The sequence below is a fragment of the Galeopterus variegatus genome, unplaced genomic scaffold, assembly GCF_000696425.1.
Source record: "Galeopterus variegatus unplaced genomic scaffold, G_variegatus-3.0.2 Scaffold137, whole genome shotgun sequence".
Taxonomy (NCBI): Eukaryota; Metazoa; Chordata; class Mammalia; order Dermoptera; family Cynocephalidae; genus Galeopterus; species Galeopterus variegatus.
Genome location: NW_007726248.1, coordinates 122,722 through 140,244, shown reverse-complemented (window position 1 = coordinate 140,244; position 17,523 = coordinate 122,722). Strand labels below are relative to the sequence as shown.

The window sequence follows — 17,523 nt, the reverse complement described above, 5'->3', positions numbered from 1 at the left end:
GGTGGTGGTGGTGGTGGTGGTGATGGTGGTGGTGGTGGTGATGGTGGTGGTGATAGTGATGGTGGTGGGGAGGTTATAGTGGGTAATGGTGGTAACATCAGTGGACATCAGTAGAGTGGTGATGGAGGTCATAGGGATGATTGTGATGGTGGCCACAGAGATTACAGTGTCAGTGGTGGTCATAGGGATGATGGTAACCCTAGAGATGTGGTATGACAGTGATGTGCTAAAAATGCCAGAATCTTCTGGATTGGTTCCTTCTTGGTCAACACTTTGGTTTTCCTGTGGTGGGGAGGAGGGGCACACTGGATCTTCCCTTCCCCCACTCCTCACTCTGGATCTGCTTCTGCCTCGTGCCATTGTGGCCCCTCCAGGTATGAAATGAAGGTGATGGGCTACAACCTCATGCAGGCCATGCGCTTCACGGTGGAGGAGATCAACAACCACAGCAGCCTGCTGCCTGGTGTGTGGCTGGGCTACGAGATGGTGGATGTCTGCTACATCTCCAATAATGTCCAGCCTGCGCTCTACTTTCTGGCACAGGAGAACGACTTCCTGCCCATCCAGGAGGACTACACCCACTATCTGCCCCGTGTGGTGGCCGTCATTGGCCCCGACAACTCCGATTCTACCATGACTGTGGCTGACTTCCTCTCCATCTGTCTCCTTCCACAGGTGAGGACCTTAGGCCCTGGAGAATGTGCAGAGGGGCAACGGGATGGTTGTCCAGAAGGCTCAGAAGCCACTTCCTTCCCTCAGTCATGGGGAGCAGTGGTAGAAGCAGAAGCAGGGTTAGAACATCAACCCCAATCTTGGGAAGGCAGCCCGGCCTACGGATGAAAGCTCAGGCTTTGGAGGCAGAGGGACCTAGGTGTGCACATTGGCACTGAGTCTTGGCCACTGTGAAGCCTTTCACAAATCTCTTAATTCTTCTGAACCTCAGTTTCCCCACCGGTGAAGTGGGACGATAAGAGTTCCATTCCTGGACTGTCTCAAGATTAAAACATTCAACCAGTGTAAGAGTTTCTAGTACATGATAGGTAGTTAATAATGTTATTATTGTTATTGTGTTAAGCATCTTGCACAGGAATGAAAACTCAGAAAGTGCCCAGTGTTCTCCTGAGTAGTTGCCTAGCATAGGGTCTGCCTCATAGTAGGTCCTCAAAACAGTGCTAGTAGTATTACGACTATTATTATTACCATTATTATCAGCATGATTGAAAATGCCTGGTCCAGTACTGGTATAGACTATTCATTAAAGAGCAGCTAGCATAAGACTTGGCACACAGTTGGTAGTTTCAAATACTGTAATTGTCGCTGTTGTTTTTATTATGCAAAACACTTAGCACAGAGTCTGATGCATAGTAGGAGCTCCATAAGTGTTAATATTTTTATGTGAAGCATCTAGTTGAGGACCAAATTCATTCTTCTGTTCATGTAACAAATATTTATTGTACATTCATGTAACTAATATACATTGAGTACCTACTGTGTGCCAGGTACTTCTGTAGGTGCTGGGATACAGCTGGAACAAAACAAGCAGAATCACTGCCTTCGTGGAGCTTCTCTTCTGTTGGGAAGAGAGAGATGCTAACTCTAAATGAATGAGTGGTGTAGGATGTTAGGAGGTTGGAAGTGTAGTGGATAAAAGAAAAAGTTGAGCAAGGTGGGTCAGGCAGGTCGGTGGACAGGAGGAGTAGCTGGAGGGAGGTTGCGATTTTCAACAGGGTGGTCAGGTGTCTCTCACTGACAGTTGGATGAAGACTAGGGAGGTGGAGTGAGGGAGCTATGCAGGTATCTAAGAGAAGAGCATTCCAGGAGAAGTGTTAGCAAGTGCAAAGGCCAGAAGGTGCCTGGTATGTTCATGGAACTAGGTGAGCAGAACTGGGACTGGGGGAGAGTAGGAGATAAACTCAGAGAGGTCAGAGCTGGGCAAATGCTGGAGCCCCTCAGGGGCTACTGAAGGGCTCTGGTTTTTTTCTGAGTGACATTAGGAGCTGTTGGAGGGTTCTGAGCAGAGGAGTAATGTGATCTGACATGTGCGTGAGCAGGGTCACCTTGACTGCCACATTAAGCATAGGCTGCAGGGGGGAAAGGTGGGAGGATAATGTTGCAAGCCAGGCCAGAGATGATGGTGGCTGGACTAGGATGGATGGCGTGGTGGTAGGCACTGGATGGGCACATTTTGAAGGTAGGTAGATCTAGTGGGATTTGCTGATAGATTGCATGGAGTAGCACGTGTGAGAGCGAAGAGTTGAGGACGGCTCCCAAGTTTTGGGCCAGAGAAACTGATCTGCCATTGACCGAGATGGGTAAGATTACGGGTGGAGCAGGTTCAGAGGACAACAGGAGTTCAGTTTTGGATATGTTGAGATGGAGATGCCAGGTAGGCAGTTGAAAATACAAGTCTGAAGTTCAGGAGAGAGGTCCAGGGCAGGGCCACCCACTGGGAGTTGTAAGCATGGAAACGGGAACCAAAGCCAGGAGGCTGGATGGGGGGCTGGGGGAGGAAGAGCAGGTAGAGAAGAGACAAGGACCGAAGCCTGTGCCCTGGGGTTCTCTAAGGTTAAGAGGTCATAGAAAAGAGAAGGAGCCCACGGAGGAGATGGAACACCCAGAGAGTTGGGAGCAAGCCTGGAATGTGGCATCCTAGAGGCCGAGGGAAGAAATGTGCTGGTGGATGAGCCTGGTGAGGATGGCGTTATGCTCTGGGACACACAGCAGGTGCCCAGTAAGTGTCACCCGGCCCACGGCATGGTTCTCACAAATGCTACTGTGCTGTGGACCATGATGACGATGGTGTACGTCATCTGAGCCAGAGCATGGCATGCAGTAGGTTCTTACATATCACTACACAATGACCATGATGGTGGCATAAATTGCCTAGCCCCGGGCATGGCTCTCACTATGTGCTCCCCAAATGGCACCAGTATGGTGATGGCAGGGAGAGCCCCTATGGGGCTGGGCACCCAGTGCAGCCTTCGCTAATGCCATGGGCCCCTCCCCTCTTGCAGATCACCTACAGCGCCATCAGTGAGGGACTGCGTGACAAGCGGCGCTTCCCGTCTCTGTTGCGCACGGCGCCCAGCGCTGACCACCACATCGAGGCCATGGTGCAGCTGATGCTGCACTTCCGCTGGAACTGGATTATCCTGCTGGTGAGCAATGACAGCTATGGCCACGAAAACAGCCACATGCTCAGCGATCGCCTGAGCCGCCACGACATCTGCATCGCCTTCCAGGAGACGCTGCCCACGCCGCAGCCCGACCAGGTCGTGACGCTGGAGGAGCGCAAGCGCCTGGAGGCCATTGTGGACAAGCTGCAGCAGAGCACTGCGCGTGTCGTGGTCGTGTTCTCGCCAGAACTGTCCCTGAACAACTTCTTCATCGAAGTGCTGCGCCGGAACTTCACAGGCGCCGTGTGGATTGCCTCCGAGTCCTGGTCCATTGACCCGGTCCTGCACAACCTCACCGGGCTGCACCATGCAGGCACCTTTCTGGGCATCACTGTCAAGAACGTGCCCATCCCAGGCTTCAGCGAGTTCCGCCTGCGCCGGGCACAGGCTGGGCAATCACTGCCCAAGAGGACCAGCCTGAGGCCCACCTGTAATCAGGAGTGCGACACCTGCTTGAGTACCACTGCGTACTTCAACACCATTCTCACACTCTCCGGAGAGCGTGTGGTCTACACCGTGTACTCCAGTGTCTATGTTGTGGCTCACGCCCTGCACAGCCTCCTCGGCTGCAACCAGACACACTGCGCCAAGACGGTGGTCTACCCCTGGAAGGTGAAGACCTGGCCTGTGCAAAGCCAGGGCCCCACAGGGCAGGTGCAGACTCTGTGGTTGCTGTGGAGACCCCAGGGCACCCCACTGCTCTGCTCTAATCTGTCCCTCCTTTGCGGGGGTTCAGGGCCAATGGGCGTGAGAAGCCATGGGGCATCCCCTGCCTCCAGACACATAGAACCAGAAGTCTTTCCTGGTGCCATGACAAAATTCCTTTCTTTATTAATTTAACCTTCACCATCCAAGATAGTCTGTCCTTGGAGATTTAGGCAGAATTTGCTGGAAGGAAGTCCCACAGGCAGTGGGAGCCCCAGTTTGTCCTGCAGTCTCTCTGGGGTTGAGGCCCTGGGGGTGGGCTTGTGTGCTCCCATGGGCTCTCTGAGGCCCTGTGTCAGGTTTATGGATCTTTTCATTGACCTAGTTCTGCATTGCTTTGATTCAGACCTGGAACTTCAAATCTGTGTTTTCTGATTTAACATACACACACCCTACCATGAAGACTTCGGGGGTGTAGGTTTTATTGAGAATCAGAGAAACAGGGGATTTACATTAGAGATATATACTTTATACTTGGCTGTTAGACATCTCTGTTCTTAAAAATTTTGTGGCTTTTTCAGTGTGGGGCCAGCCTCCCACTTCCCCAAACCCTGCCCATCTCTCCTCTTGATTCCCCTTTTCTGGATCCCTCTTCCAGCCCCAAACAACTGTTCACTTCCTTAACGAGCAATTTACTTAGCTCTTTAAAAATTCTCTCTTATTCTATTTTAATTGTATCTCCCCATCCCATAATCTCAAACTTGCAACCTTAAGCATTTATTTTTAAAAACATGCAATTATTCTTTTTTTTTCCTTTTTGTCTTTTTTACTGACCGGTAACGAGATCGCAACCCTCGGTGTTGCGCCCGCACCGGGGACCGGCAACGGGATCTCAACCCTCGGTGTCGCGCCCGCACCACGCTCAGCCAGTGAGCGGGAACCAGTCTCCACATGGGATCCGAACCCTCGGCGGGAGCGCCGCCGCACTCCCAAGCGGCGCACTCTCCAGTGCGCCACCGGGCTGGCCCGCAATTATTCTTTAAAAGGAATTCTGGTGCCAGCTGGTAGAACACTGTCTCGTGCTCTCTGTCCTGCTACAGTCATAACACACATAGATATCATGGGTGCTTTACTGTTTTCTGAGCACCCTGTAGGCGCCAATTACCCAGTATACATCAGGTCTAGCTCACGTCCATCCTACGAAGTTGATAATCTGCACATAGAGAAACTGAGGGACAAGGAGTCAAAGTGACTTGTCTGTGATCTCTCAGTGGTAGGTGGCAGGCCCTGGCTTTGAACCCAGGTCTAGCCCATCCTGCTTTGGTTTTCCCACTTCTCCTTGCAGGTGTTCTCCCAGCTGCAGTTGGCGGGAGCTGTGATAAAGGACAGTTGAGTTCTTTCCTCTCCTAATAATGGAGACCAAGGCGTACCTGTCATATCAATCAGGATAGCCAGTTCCATTTATTGAGCACCTACTATGTGCCAGACCCTGGGGACCCCCATCTTAGGAGAAGATGAGGACAGTTAATAAGATCTATCTCTGCTAAGTGCAGCAGGAAGTCAGAACTGCAGCTATGCATGGGGGTGGGACACAGGGGGCATTGCTGTACTGGGAGCGGGCCAGGGAAGACAGGATTGCAGTAGAGGGAAGGGCAAGCACTAGACATTCCAGGAGGAGAGCCGGAGAGCGGTGGCCTGGCCACGTGGTCAGGCTAAAGTGGCAAAGATGGCTGCAGCACAGGGCTGCAGGTGACCCTGGAGGGCATCAAGTGGCTGATGAAGGAGTTGGGGCTTTGTCCTGGATGCAGTAGGAGCTTGCAGAGAGTTGCAAGCTGAGCACTGAGATTGTATTTTTGAGACAACCCAACAAGCCTGTTTGGGGCTGGGGCGGAGGGGTAATAGAGACAAGAGGCAGGGAGCCCAGCCCACCCTATGTGGGCTTCACCCAGGGTCTCTGCTGGCATAAATAGTGTCATTGTGTGAATTAGAAAATGATGCCCTTTTGTGCAGACAAATTAGACAAAGGTGCCCGTTGCTCCAAATGTATACCACTTTGTGGTGGGCGCACAGCTTGGTGAGCCGAGTGGGCTGGACTCCAGCTGTCCTTCCCTATTGCCCTCACCTGACCCACTTGTGCAGTGCACAACCTGCAAAACTGTATATGGCACCCTTACACTCCCTCATCCCCGATGCTGGCTCACAACATGACATCTTCTTTATTTTTTGTCATAACACTTCTCCCAAGTTGCTATTGTGTTTATTTGCTTTTTTGTTTATTGTCTATTCCCCACCAGCCCCCTGCCCACCAAATGTAAACCTGTGAGAGCAGGAACCTTATCAATCCTATTCAGTGCTGTATCCCACACTGCTGGCATGGAGTCTGGCTCTGAGGCGACTCAGTGAGTATTTGCTGAATGAATGAGCGAGCACACGCTCTGTGCCTGGCACCATGCTTATCCCCTTCATACCGATTATCATTCATCCCCAAGCACCCCGTGAGTAGACACTCTTCCTGCACTGCTGCTCTCCTGTATACGGATGAAACTGAGGTTCACAGAGGTGACATCGCCCAGCTAGGGTGTGGTCAGGGGGTGGTGCAGGGGCATTGGGATGGGCACTATAAGAGGTGAGGAGGCCTCCTAGGTGTGACAAGGAGACTTGGAGACAGTAGCTGGGTGGATGTGTTGCCCATGGTGGTGAGTGGGTCAGACCAGGGGAAGCTGGGTAAATCCAGGCTGGCAAACTTTGGGGGCCTGTGGCCATCCAAGTGGAAATGTTCAGCAAGTTATGGATCATAGAGGGTCAGAGTTGTGAGGTCTTCTCAGAATCTTCCTGTGCAATCCCCTTATTTCACAAATGGGGCTCTCGGGGCCCTAATAGGGACCCTTCAGCCAGCCTGCTGCACAGCCACGACCACAGCCTAGCTCTCTTGCCACCTGCTGGCTGTCCCCACTAGCTCTGCACCATACCCTTCTTTCCACCTCTCTCCACCCCTCAGGCATCTCAGATGTGGCCCATCTGTCTACATGGTGGAAGGCAGGTGGTGATAAGCTGAGCAGAGCTTTGCAACCAGACAGACCTGGGTTCGAATCCAGGGTTCGACCACCTCTAGCTGTGCAAACGTTGGAAAGTTACTTAATACCTCTGAGCCTCGGTTTTCTCGTCTATTAAATAGAAGGAATAATATGTACCCTGCTGAGTTATTGAGAGGATTACCAAAAATGTCTGCAAATTACTTGGTGTAGAGTACCTCTTCCTCTTCCTCCTCATTCATTTCTGACACCAAGTGCTTGGCCTCATGAGAGAGCGTGGGGCTGCAGAGGTGGGTTTGGGTCTGCCTTAGAGGTGGCACCAATGCTGGGGGTGGGGGTAGGGCTAGATGAGGAAGGAGAAACAGGGCTCAGACCCAATAGGGGAGCCCCAAGGTGCCCAAACCCCTGACAATAATAGTTCAGGCTCTTGCCACTCTGGAGAGCTACAGGGATGATGCTTTCTGACCATTTGGGGGTCATATCTTGGATCACTCGAATCCCAGGGCACTCAGCCCAGTGTGGCCAGGTCACTGCAGGGGTGAAATGTGGACACCCAGGACCTGGCCTCCCACGGGCCTCTGCCACCCTCAGGCCAACCACCTGGTTGGAACCTCTCTCCTCTCAGCTCCCAGGACCATTGCCTTTGGGCCTAGCAACCTGTGCAAATTTCAGAAAGGCTTCCTGAGCCTCTCCTTTTCCTGGGCAGGGAAAGGAGAAAGGTAGGGTGCATCTCCCATGGCTATCTGTTATCTGTCTGTCTGTCAGTCCCCGAGGTGAGGTGAGCTGTGGATCCCTGAGGTGGATCTCCATTTATGGAGGGAAAATCCAGGAGCCAGACTGATGGGATATCTGAGCTGGTAGCCCTTTTGGGATCAGCCCAGCGAGGTTCAGTGACGTGTCCAAAGTCACACAGCATAGTGAGGACAGAGCTGGGACTGGAATTCAGGTCGGAGGGTGCATGTCCTAGTTAGTACCAGCTTCTGCAGACTGGGTGGTGGGGGGCAGGGAGGGCGAGGCAGGAAGGACCTGGGAAGCAGGGGAGATCCCAGTCGACCTTTGCAGGTGATAGAGACAGTATACTCTGGACCCCACAAATTGGGTCACAGAGTGATGACCAAGGTGACTTCCCAGGAGAAGGAATAGTATCAGTGCCTCAGTGGGAGGTGAGTACTTCCTGTTTCTCAGGTACCTTTCTAAGCCTTGAACATAGATTAACTCATTTACTGCCTCAGAGCCCAGGAGATAGGGTTGTACTGCTCCCACTTTGCAGAAGAAGAAACTGGGCTCAGAGAGGTTAAGCAACAGGTCCCAGTCCTCACAGCAAGTGGCAGAGCTGAGGCCTAAACTCAGATGTGTCTGAGTCCAGAGCAGAGCTTCCAGCCACTGCCTCTCAGACTGCCACCTTTTCAAAGACTTTCTGCCCCCCTTTTACAGAGGTGGGAATCAAGGCTAGTGGGACGGCTGAATCTCTCCCAGGTCTGGCCCAGACTCTGATGCCAGCTCCACTTCCCTTTCCTCCCACCACTCCAGCTACTTCAGGAGATCTGGAAGGTCAACTTCACCCTCCTGGGCCACCCGATATTCTTTGACCAGCAAGGGGATGTGCCCATGCCCTTGGAGATCATCCAGTGGCATTGGGACACGAGCCAGAATCCTTTCAAGAGCATCGCCTCCTACTACCCTGTTGAGCGGCTGCTGAAGGACATCGGCAGCATCTCCTGGCACACCCCCAACAACACGGTCAGCCCAGAGGGACTGGGGGGTGGTGGCGGGGGGTGGAGCCTGGGGGCTCATGCTGGGGAGGCAAGGGCACTTTTTTTAATCAAGGAGGGTACCCAGAGATTCATTCTCAATAGCTGATGGGATTTCTCTTTGTGGGTGTATAGTCTGGGGTCCTGTCCTTCCCTTGTTGATTCGGATGGATGTTTAGGGCTTTTCAGCTCCTTGGGACAGAGTAAACATTTACTGAACATGTGTGTGCTGAGGACTTCAATTCTCAGATCAACCCTAGGGGACCTTTCTCCTCATTTTATGGATTAAGAAATTGAAGGCACAGGGAGGTTGCATGACCTGCCTGAGGCTGCACAGTTTGTCCCTGGTGGAGGTTCTCTGTACACGTATACAGCATTCAGTCTGCAGCCTGTCATTTAATACTTATGTTTTTGGTATGGTAACTGTGCCTTCAACTGTGTGTGACTTCTGTCAATCTAAAGATCCTTTGTTTTACCCTCTTTAGTTCAGACCATCAGAATTCCACTGGACTGGAGAGTGATGGTGACCAGCCTTGTGGAATTGGGGAGGGGATTGAGGGGTCTAAAAGCTTCTTGAAGAGCCTTCATCATTCTCCCTTGACAACATCCTGTCCCCCCACCCCACCCAGCCCAGCAACACACTTTATCCCTAGCTCCAGAGGTACCTTGTGCTGCTAATTCCTGAGCTTCTTGGGGATTGTTGTGGAATAAATTGGGTTGGTGACTATATTAGTTTTCTAGGGCTGCCATAACAAAGTATCGCTGACCGGGCAGCTTGAACAACAGAAATGTATTGTCTCACAGTTCTGGAGGCTGGAAGTTCAAGACCAAGGTGTCAACACGGTTGGTTCCTTCTTATGAGGGAGAAGCTGCTCCAGACCTGTCCCCTAGCTTCCGGTGGTTGCTGGCACTCTGGTGCTCCTTGGCTTGCAGAAGCATCACCCTGATCTCCACCTTTATCTTCACATAGCATTCTCTGCGTACGTGTCTGTCTCCAGATTTACCCCATTTAGAAGGACACCAGTCATATCAGATTAGAGACCCCCCTAGTCCAGTATGATCTCATCTTAACTATTTCTGAATAAGATCACATTTTGAGGTCCTGGGGATTAGGACTTCAAGGGTGACACAATTCAGCCCGTAACAGTGTCTTAGTCTGGTTTTCCCCCAGAAAGCAGAGCCTGAGACAAGGGTTTATTGGCAGATAATTTATTCCAGGACATGATCCTGGGGAACAGAAGTGAGGGACTGGGGAGAGTTCAACAGGGAAGAGGGAAAGTCAGTGCAAGAGAATATCCTCAAGCCAGACACTGCTGTGAGCAACCGGAGCTCGGTCTCACTGGGACCTTTGAGGAACTGCCTTAGGATTGTCTCCCAAAGGAGGGCAAAGGGTAGCGCTGATCCACTGTCTCCATCCCCTAGCAGTCAAGGGTCACCCTGTGGGGTGCTAACTCCCTTGCACTCCAGATCACACATGTGTGACCAACACAGTGAAAAGCAGAGCAGTGTAGTAGGGGCAAGGTGCTGACAGGTGACACCTGCGTGGAATTGGTGGCTGCAGCGATGGCAGGAATAAACGATGTGCAGAGAGAACAGAAGGGAGTCCGCAGAGATGTCCACTCGATGTACACATGCCCTTCCTTGAGTGTGGCAAATCAGAGTTTCTAGGGCAGTGGCCAGCCCAGTTTCTATAAGCAGAGAGCTTGTGGGCCCAGTTATTGGCCCAAGCTGTCACCTCTCCCTTCCACCATCCTTGCTTGATTCCTCAATGTCAGCCAGCACGTAGCTGCTCTAGGGCACCTGCCTGGTGGGGTGATCCAGGCCTTCATGCCCAAGGCTCCTGAGCCCTTGGTTGACTTGCCCTTGCTGGGCTATCCCTGCTACAGTTATGACTGGGACAGAAGCACTGAGGGCTACCCTGGCAAGTCCCCTGGATTCCAGACCAACTCCTTCCCACCCTCTCATGTAGCTGTGACCTCAGCTCCTCATGCTAATCCATGTCAACCCCCTCCTCCTTTCCTGGTTTTCTCACTCACTGGCCTGAGGACCCCAACACGACCAGGTGGTAATCATGGTGCCCTACTGTGTCTGCTGGTGGGCGTCTTCCTCCTTTGGGGACCAGAATCTCTACTCTAGCAGAGTCTAAGGTTATAGAAGGAAGGAGCATCGATTCCGCAATAGGTTCCTGAGAACAATGGTGAGTGTGGACAGTCCTTCTTCCACCTCATGGTTGCTGGACCCACGTATTCTAGCTCTTGGGGCCATAGCACTATACCCCAGGCTTTTATTCAGTGTATTTCTATATATCTCACCCTAAGGGGTGGTGTCTCCACCCCATGGAGTGTTGTCCCCAAGATGGTACCTTTGCTAAGCCTTTAATGTGCTGTCCCATCGTTTTGTTAGGCTGGATCCTTCAGGGTGATGTGGTGTATGTTAGGGTCAGTGGATCCTGTGGTCATGTGCCTGTGTCACTCCCCCTTCACCATACAATGGGACCCCTGTCTGAGGTGATGCTATATGGAATCCCGTGTCAGTAAATCATTCTGTCTGTGAGCCCTTGAATAGCGGTGCTGTAGTCAGGGAAGGCAAATTCTTATGAGGATGAATCACTGTTTCCTCCAGAGAGGACAGGATCTGATGTAATAGTCGTGCTAGCGGTTGGCTGGCTGGTCTTCTTGAGGAATGCTACCAACTCAAGGGCTCAGCACTGGTCTCTGCTGCTGGATGGTTAGGTGTTCAGCAATGGCTACTGCCATGATTGACCACGATGAGAGGAAGCCCGAGCTGTTGGCCCATGCCCATGGCCTCTGTCCCTGACCGCATGGCCTCTCTGTGCAAGTCCTGGGCAGCTGAGGACAGAGGGCAGCTGACCTCCACTTGATGAGTTGTCCTTTCAATCTGGTTTTTGATTATTCTCTGCATTCTCTGGTGGCATTAACACAGGACACAAAGATCTTTGTGCTTTGTGCTCACTCTCGTAGATGCATGCACCCAGCTCTCCCCAAACGATCTTGTCTCTACTCTTCTAGTCTTGCTCTTTCCAGGCTGCTGAACAACCAGCCAAGCCATTCAGCATTGTCCAAGAGCCCAGGATATCTGTCCCTCAGGATATCTCTTCATCCACACAAAGTGAATGACCAAGTGCCTGCCCAAGCAGCTGCGCAGTCTTGAAACATCTTCCCTCATTTCTGTCCTGCAGGATCAGCTCTGAGAGGAGCTTAGTGTGGCAGTGGCCCAGTGTCAGTTCACATTAATATATCCCACTGACCTACCTGTGAATCATTCCTGAATGTTCTTCTCTATCCATGGCCACTCCATGAGGCCTCAGGTGTGATTTAAGGGAGGGGCATTGCTACAACAGAGGTAGAGAGATAGGAGTCACAACCATTGATTTAAGAGATTTGTTTGTACCCACTGGAGTTTCTTGGGTCATTCGCATTTCACAAAGACTTGCTGCTTGTCCTGCCTTACCATGTGCCTCCTGATTCTGAGAGCCACTTGATGGCCTGGGGTCAAGTGTTCAATTTCCATATGGCCCAGCAGGACACAGGGGTTGATTTTCAAAGAATGAGTAGAACTTTGTTGTAGAAGGCATGGCATTGCTGCACATCTTCTTTTGGGGCTTGCCCATCCTTACCCACCACTGATAACTCGAACATCATCATATCTGCTTGGTCATGCGGCCTGAGTGGCAGGATAGCTTGCACGGAAGCCAAGGCCTTCTTTAGAGTCTTTCTCTGGGCTTGTTACTCTCTGCCTTGAAACCAGAAGCTTTCTGAATCACCTGGTAAGTGGGTTGGAGAAGTATTTCCAGGACAATTTATTGCCACGCCCCAAATCTAAAGAGGTTCACCAAGTGCCATACTTTAATGGCAGGAGGTATAAGGTACAGGACTTGCTTTTTTACCTTAGAAAAAAATATTCTGGCATTCCCCAGACCAGTGGACCCCTGAAAACATCACCAATGTGGCAGGCCCCCCTTAAGTCTTTGTGGGGTTTATCTCCCACATTCTGGCATTCGTAGGTCTTGGGCATAAAAAGTATGTGCTACTTCCCACTCACCAGATCCAGTTACGTGATGTCATTACTATGGGACCAGCATGAAGTTCTGCAGAACATCAAAGTGATCAAGTCACAATGTGGGCTGCATTATGATAGAAAGCAGAAGAGTAAACTTAACTCTGCAATAAGATAGTGAATGTTAGTGATTTGAGATCTTTTTTCTTTTTTAATATAGACATTTGTAGATATAAATTTCCTTCTAAGTATTATTTTCACTGCATCCCATATGTTTTGGTATTTAAAAAAAATTTTATTTTTCATTGTAAAGAAACATATAACATAAAATTTACTATCAACTATTTTTAAGTATACAGTTCAGTAATGTTAAATCTCTTCACATTTTTGTGCAGTGGATCTCTAGAACTTTTTCATCATGCAACACTGAAACTCTATACTCATTAAACAACTCCTGATTTTCCCTTCCTCCAGCCTCTGCCACCACCATTCTACTTTCTGTTTCTACTAATTTGACTACTTTAGATACCTCACCTAAGAGGAATCATACAGTATTTATCTTTTTATAAAGTTATGAGTAGCAGTTTTTATTTTCATTCATCTCAAAGTATTTTCTAATTTCCCTTGTGAATACTTTTTTGACTCGTTATTTATGAGTGTGTTGTTTGATTTCCACATATTTGTGAATTCTCCAAATTTCTTTCTGCTGTTGATTTCTAATTTCATTACATGGTGTTTGGAGAACATACCTGGTATAATTTCAATCCTTTTAAATTTATTAAACTTTTTTTATGGTCTAAATGATCTATCTGGAGAATGTTTCATGTGCATGTGAGAAGACTGTATTCTGCTGCTGTTGGGAACAGTGTTCTATAGATGTCTGTCGGGTTTAATTGGTTTATAGTGTTGTTCAAGTCTTCTATTTCCTTGTCAATCTTCTATTTAGTTCTATGCGTTACTGAAAGTGGGGTATTGAAGATTCTACCTGTTATTATTGAATATTATATGCTAAATTATCTAGATCTTCCTTCAATTTTGATGGTTTTGGTTTAATGTATTTTTGGGCTCTCTTGTTCAAAGAATATATGTTTATATCCTTTTTTTTTTTAGGGGCTGGCTGGTATGGGGATCTAACCCGTGACCTTGGGGTTATAAGGCTGACCAACTGAGCTAATTAGCCAGCCCCATTATATCATCTTGATGGACTGAACTTTTTGTCATTACAAAATGTCCTTCTTTTCCTCTTGTAACCATTTTTATTGGTATTTTTCCTCCTCTGGCTTCTATCACAATTTTATCTTTGTCTTTGTTATTCGCAGTTTCAATATGATATGCCTAGGTGTAGTTTATTTGATATTTATCCTGCTTGGTATTCTCTGAGCTTCTTGGATCTGTAGTTTAGTGTCTGTCATTAATTTTGAAAAATTCTCACCCATTATTCCTTTAAATATTTCTTCTTTTCTCTCTTTCTTTTCCTTCTGGTATCCCCATTTTGTGTGTGTTACACCTTTTGAAATTGTCCCATAACTATGGGACAATTGGATAGTCTATTCTTTTCCTCCCCTGTTCTTTTTTCTTTTTTCTTTTTAGCTTGGGAAATTTCTGTTGATATATCTTCAAGCTTACTGACTCTTTCCTTGGCCATGTCTGGTCTACTGACAAACCCATAAAATGCATTTTTTATTTCTGTTACCATGTTTACTTATTCATTTATTTTGTATTTCTAGCATTTCCTTTTGATTCTTCTTTAGAATTTCCATTTCTCTGCTTATATTACTTATCTTTTCTTACCTGTTGTCCACTTTACAACTAGAGCCCTTAGTAAATTAACCAGTTATTTTAAATTCCCCATCTGATAATTCCAAAATATCTGCCATATCTAAGTCTGGTTCTGATGCTTGTTTTATCTCTTTAGACTGTGTTTTCATGTTTTTTGCCTTTTAACATGCCTTGTAATTTTTTGTTGAAAGCCAAACATGACATATTGGGTAAAAGGAACTGACGTATATTTAGTATAAGCTTTTATGTTTATCTGGATAGGAATTAGGCTATGTTTACTGATTTCTGTAGCTGTGGTGTTAGACGCTAAACATTTTCATTTTTGGGGGGGAGGGAGGGGTATCCCTTGGTCATGGGGTTTTCCTAGGGAGTCCTTCTTAAATAGAGTCTGAACTTTGCAGTTCTTTTGGTTGTAGTCCCCTGCTATTGTGTAGGAGCCTGGTTGATGTGGCAGTAAATTTGGGGGGAGGGGAAGTATTCTGTAGGTCTCAGTCTCTCAGTGAGCCTATACCTCTGGGCTGTGTCCTTCACAAGTGCTTCTCAGCTCCCCTTTCCCCCCTAATCTTAGGTGAGACAGGAAGATTAGAAGGGGTCAGAGTTTGGAATTTCCCTTCCCCCATGTCAGTTAAGCTTTGGTAAAACCCACATTGGTTGGGATCTGGTAAAATAGTTTCCCTTGAGGACAGGCCTTTGTTAAGGAGAAGAGAATGCTCTGGGAATATTTCAAAATGGAAAATGGTTACTTTCCCCTTACCTCTGCCAGAGGCATGAGGGGATTTTTCTCCAATCTTCACCTTGAAAATCTGGGGGACTACTGGAGGTTAAACTTATGAAAACATTGGGGCACCCCTAAGGCTGTGCCCTTAGAAGTTTTTATCTCTAAGCTAGTTCACACTCAGTCTCCAGCAATTAGTCATTTACTCTTAAGTTTTTCTACCAGTTGTGGGTTCCAGTGGCAGTTTCTGCTCCCAGTAAGCTGAATGCTGTCTGTATACTCTGAATACTAACTGTACTCACCTGTATCTCTAGTTTTGGGGCTGCAGTTTGCCCTGTGACCCCAATTCTCTGAAGGATCTATGAAGAGTTGTTGATTTTCAGTTTGTTCAGCTCTTTTCTTGTTGTGAGGATAGGAATGATGATATCCAAGCTCCTTGCTTGACAGTCTGGAAACAGGAAGCTCCCCAATCTCTCTTGGACTCACTCTAATGAGGCTTTCCTCCACACTACTCCTCTGAAATTGCTTTTGTTGAGATCACCAATGTCTGTGTATTGCCAATCCAGTGGTTATGATAATGATCAACTTGCGAACAGCATTTGACACAGCTGATCACTTCTTCTCTTTGGGAACAATGTCTTTACTTGGATTCTGAGCCATTCTCTCTCTTAATCCTCTCGCATCCATGACTATTCCTTCTAGGTCTCTATTCCTGGTTTTCCTCATCTCCTTGATCTTTAACTCTGAAGGGTACCAAGTCTCAGACATTGGACTCATTCTCTTCTCTAAACACATGGCTTGAAATATCATCCATATGTTTACAACTCCCAATTTTATATATTCAGACTGGGCTTCTCCCCTGCACTCAAATTTAGATATCCACGTAGCTACTCAAATTTGTGTTCGATGACAACACCATCTTTCCATTATTCAGACCCAAAACACTGGAGTTATCCTTGACTCCTTTCTTTCTCATTCAATCCAGCAAGAAATGCTGTCCAGTCTACCCCCAAATACATCCAGACTCTGACCATGTCTCACCTCCTCCACTGCTACTTCTTTAGTCACAACCACCGTCATTTCTCACCTGGACTATTGCAACAACATCTTATCTGGTCTCTCACTTCTGCCCTTGCCCTGATAGTCTATACTCAACACAGAAAACAGGGCAATCCCATTAAAATAAAGTCAGATCCTGTCACCTCTCTGCTTGGAATCCTCCAGTAGCTTCTCAACTCACTCAGAGTAAAAGCCAAATTATTTTTACTCCACCTCTTTCAATTGACCCGTCACTCTTCCCTGTTGCTCATTCTGTCCAAGACACATTGACCTTGCTGTTTCTCAACTATGCCAACTCTCCACCACCGCGGGGCCTTTGCACATGCTGTTGTCTCACCTGGAGCAGATATCTTCACAACGTGCTCCCTCACAACCTTTAGGTCTCTGATGCAATGTCGCATGCTCAGCGTGGCCCTTCTTGTGCACCCCATTTGAAATTGCAACCTGCTCCCCCATCATCATTTATCCCTCTTTTACTGCTTTATTTTTCTTCATGGTATTTATCACCAGGCATCACATTATGTATTTTTACTTTTGTTGTCTCTCTTTCCTCATGAAAATACTAATTCCATTAGAGCAGGACTTTGCCTCATTTAGTTCATCACTATAATCACAGTGCCTGTCATCAATATGTGTCCAATAACTTTTTGAATAAATGAATGAATGAATGAATGAATTGCAGGATGAGATTCCAGGGTACGAGAAAGGATTAATTTGGTTATTTAGGAGATAGAGAAGAGATGAGTTTGGAAGCGGGGAGAGAACACCTGGTCTGGATAAGGTGCGTGTTGTGCGTGTGTTGGTGTGCACATACCTGCATGTGTGTGTGGTCACAGGCAAGGCAGAGAAGACCACAGAGGACCTAGAAAACTTAACAAAGGATCAGATGTTTTATTTTGGCTGATGGAGAGTCACTGAGGTTCTTCTGTGAAGAAGCTTCCAGGAGGGGAAAAAGATGTCTGGAAATGTCATCTGAAAGTGATGTACAAGAGGCATTAGAGGTGCGGAACATGGAGGCAGAGGACCTCCGTGAGGCAAGAAGAGAGGGGCTCTGGGATAGAGTGGTCCCACCACGGCTCCCGTTGTCTGGGCCCTTGGCCTGTCGTATGTGTACTCTTGCAACACCCTCCCAACTGGTCATCAGAATGATTGTTACACAAGCCGTATGCTATCAGGCCACTCACCCGCTCAAGAACCATGGCTGCCTCCCACAGCCCCTGCTTTTTTACTGTGCTGTTGATGAGCCTTTGGATTGTGGCTCTTCCACCCTCTCCCCGCGCATCCTGACTTCAGCTAGGCCCAGATACTCTGTCTCGCCAGTCATGACACCCTCCTCCCCCCCCCCCCCC

The 17,523-nt window shown here is 48.4% G+C and overlaps 1 protein-coding gene across 1 annotated transcript in view; it reads left to right on the top strand.

Annotated features, from left to right (window-relative positions):
- The window catches only part of LOC103604875 (taste receptor type 1 member 2), a 23,377-nt gene that overhangs the window by 2,078 nt on the left and 3,776 nt on the right, over window positions 1–17,523 (top strand). The window contains exons 2-4 of the mRNA XM_008589455.1: window positions 375–675; window positions 3,015–3,788; window positions 8,384–8,593. Coding sequence (XP_008587677.1) covers window positions 375–675; window positions 3,015–3,788; window positions 8,384–8,593 — 1,285 coding nt within the window. The remainder of the gene's footprint in view (window positions 1–374; window positions 676–3,014; window positions 3,789–8,383; window positions 8,594–17,523) is intronic.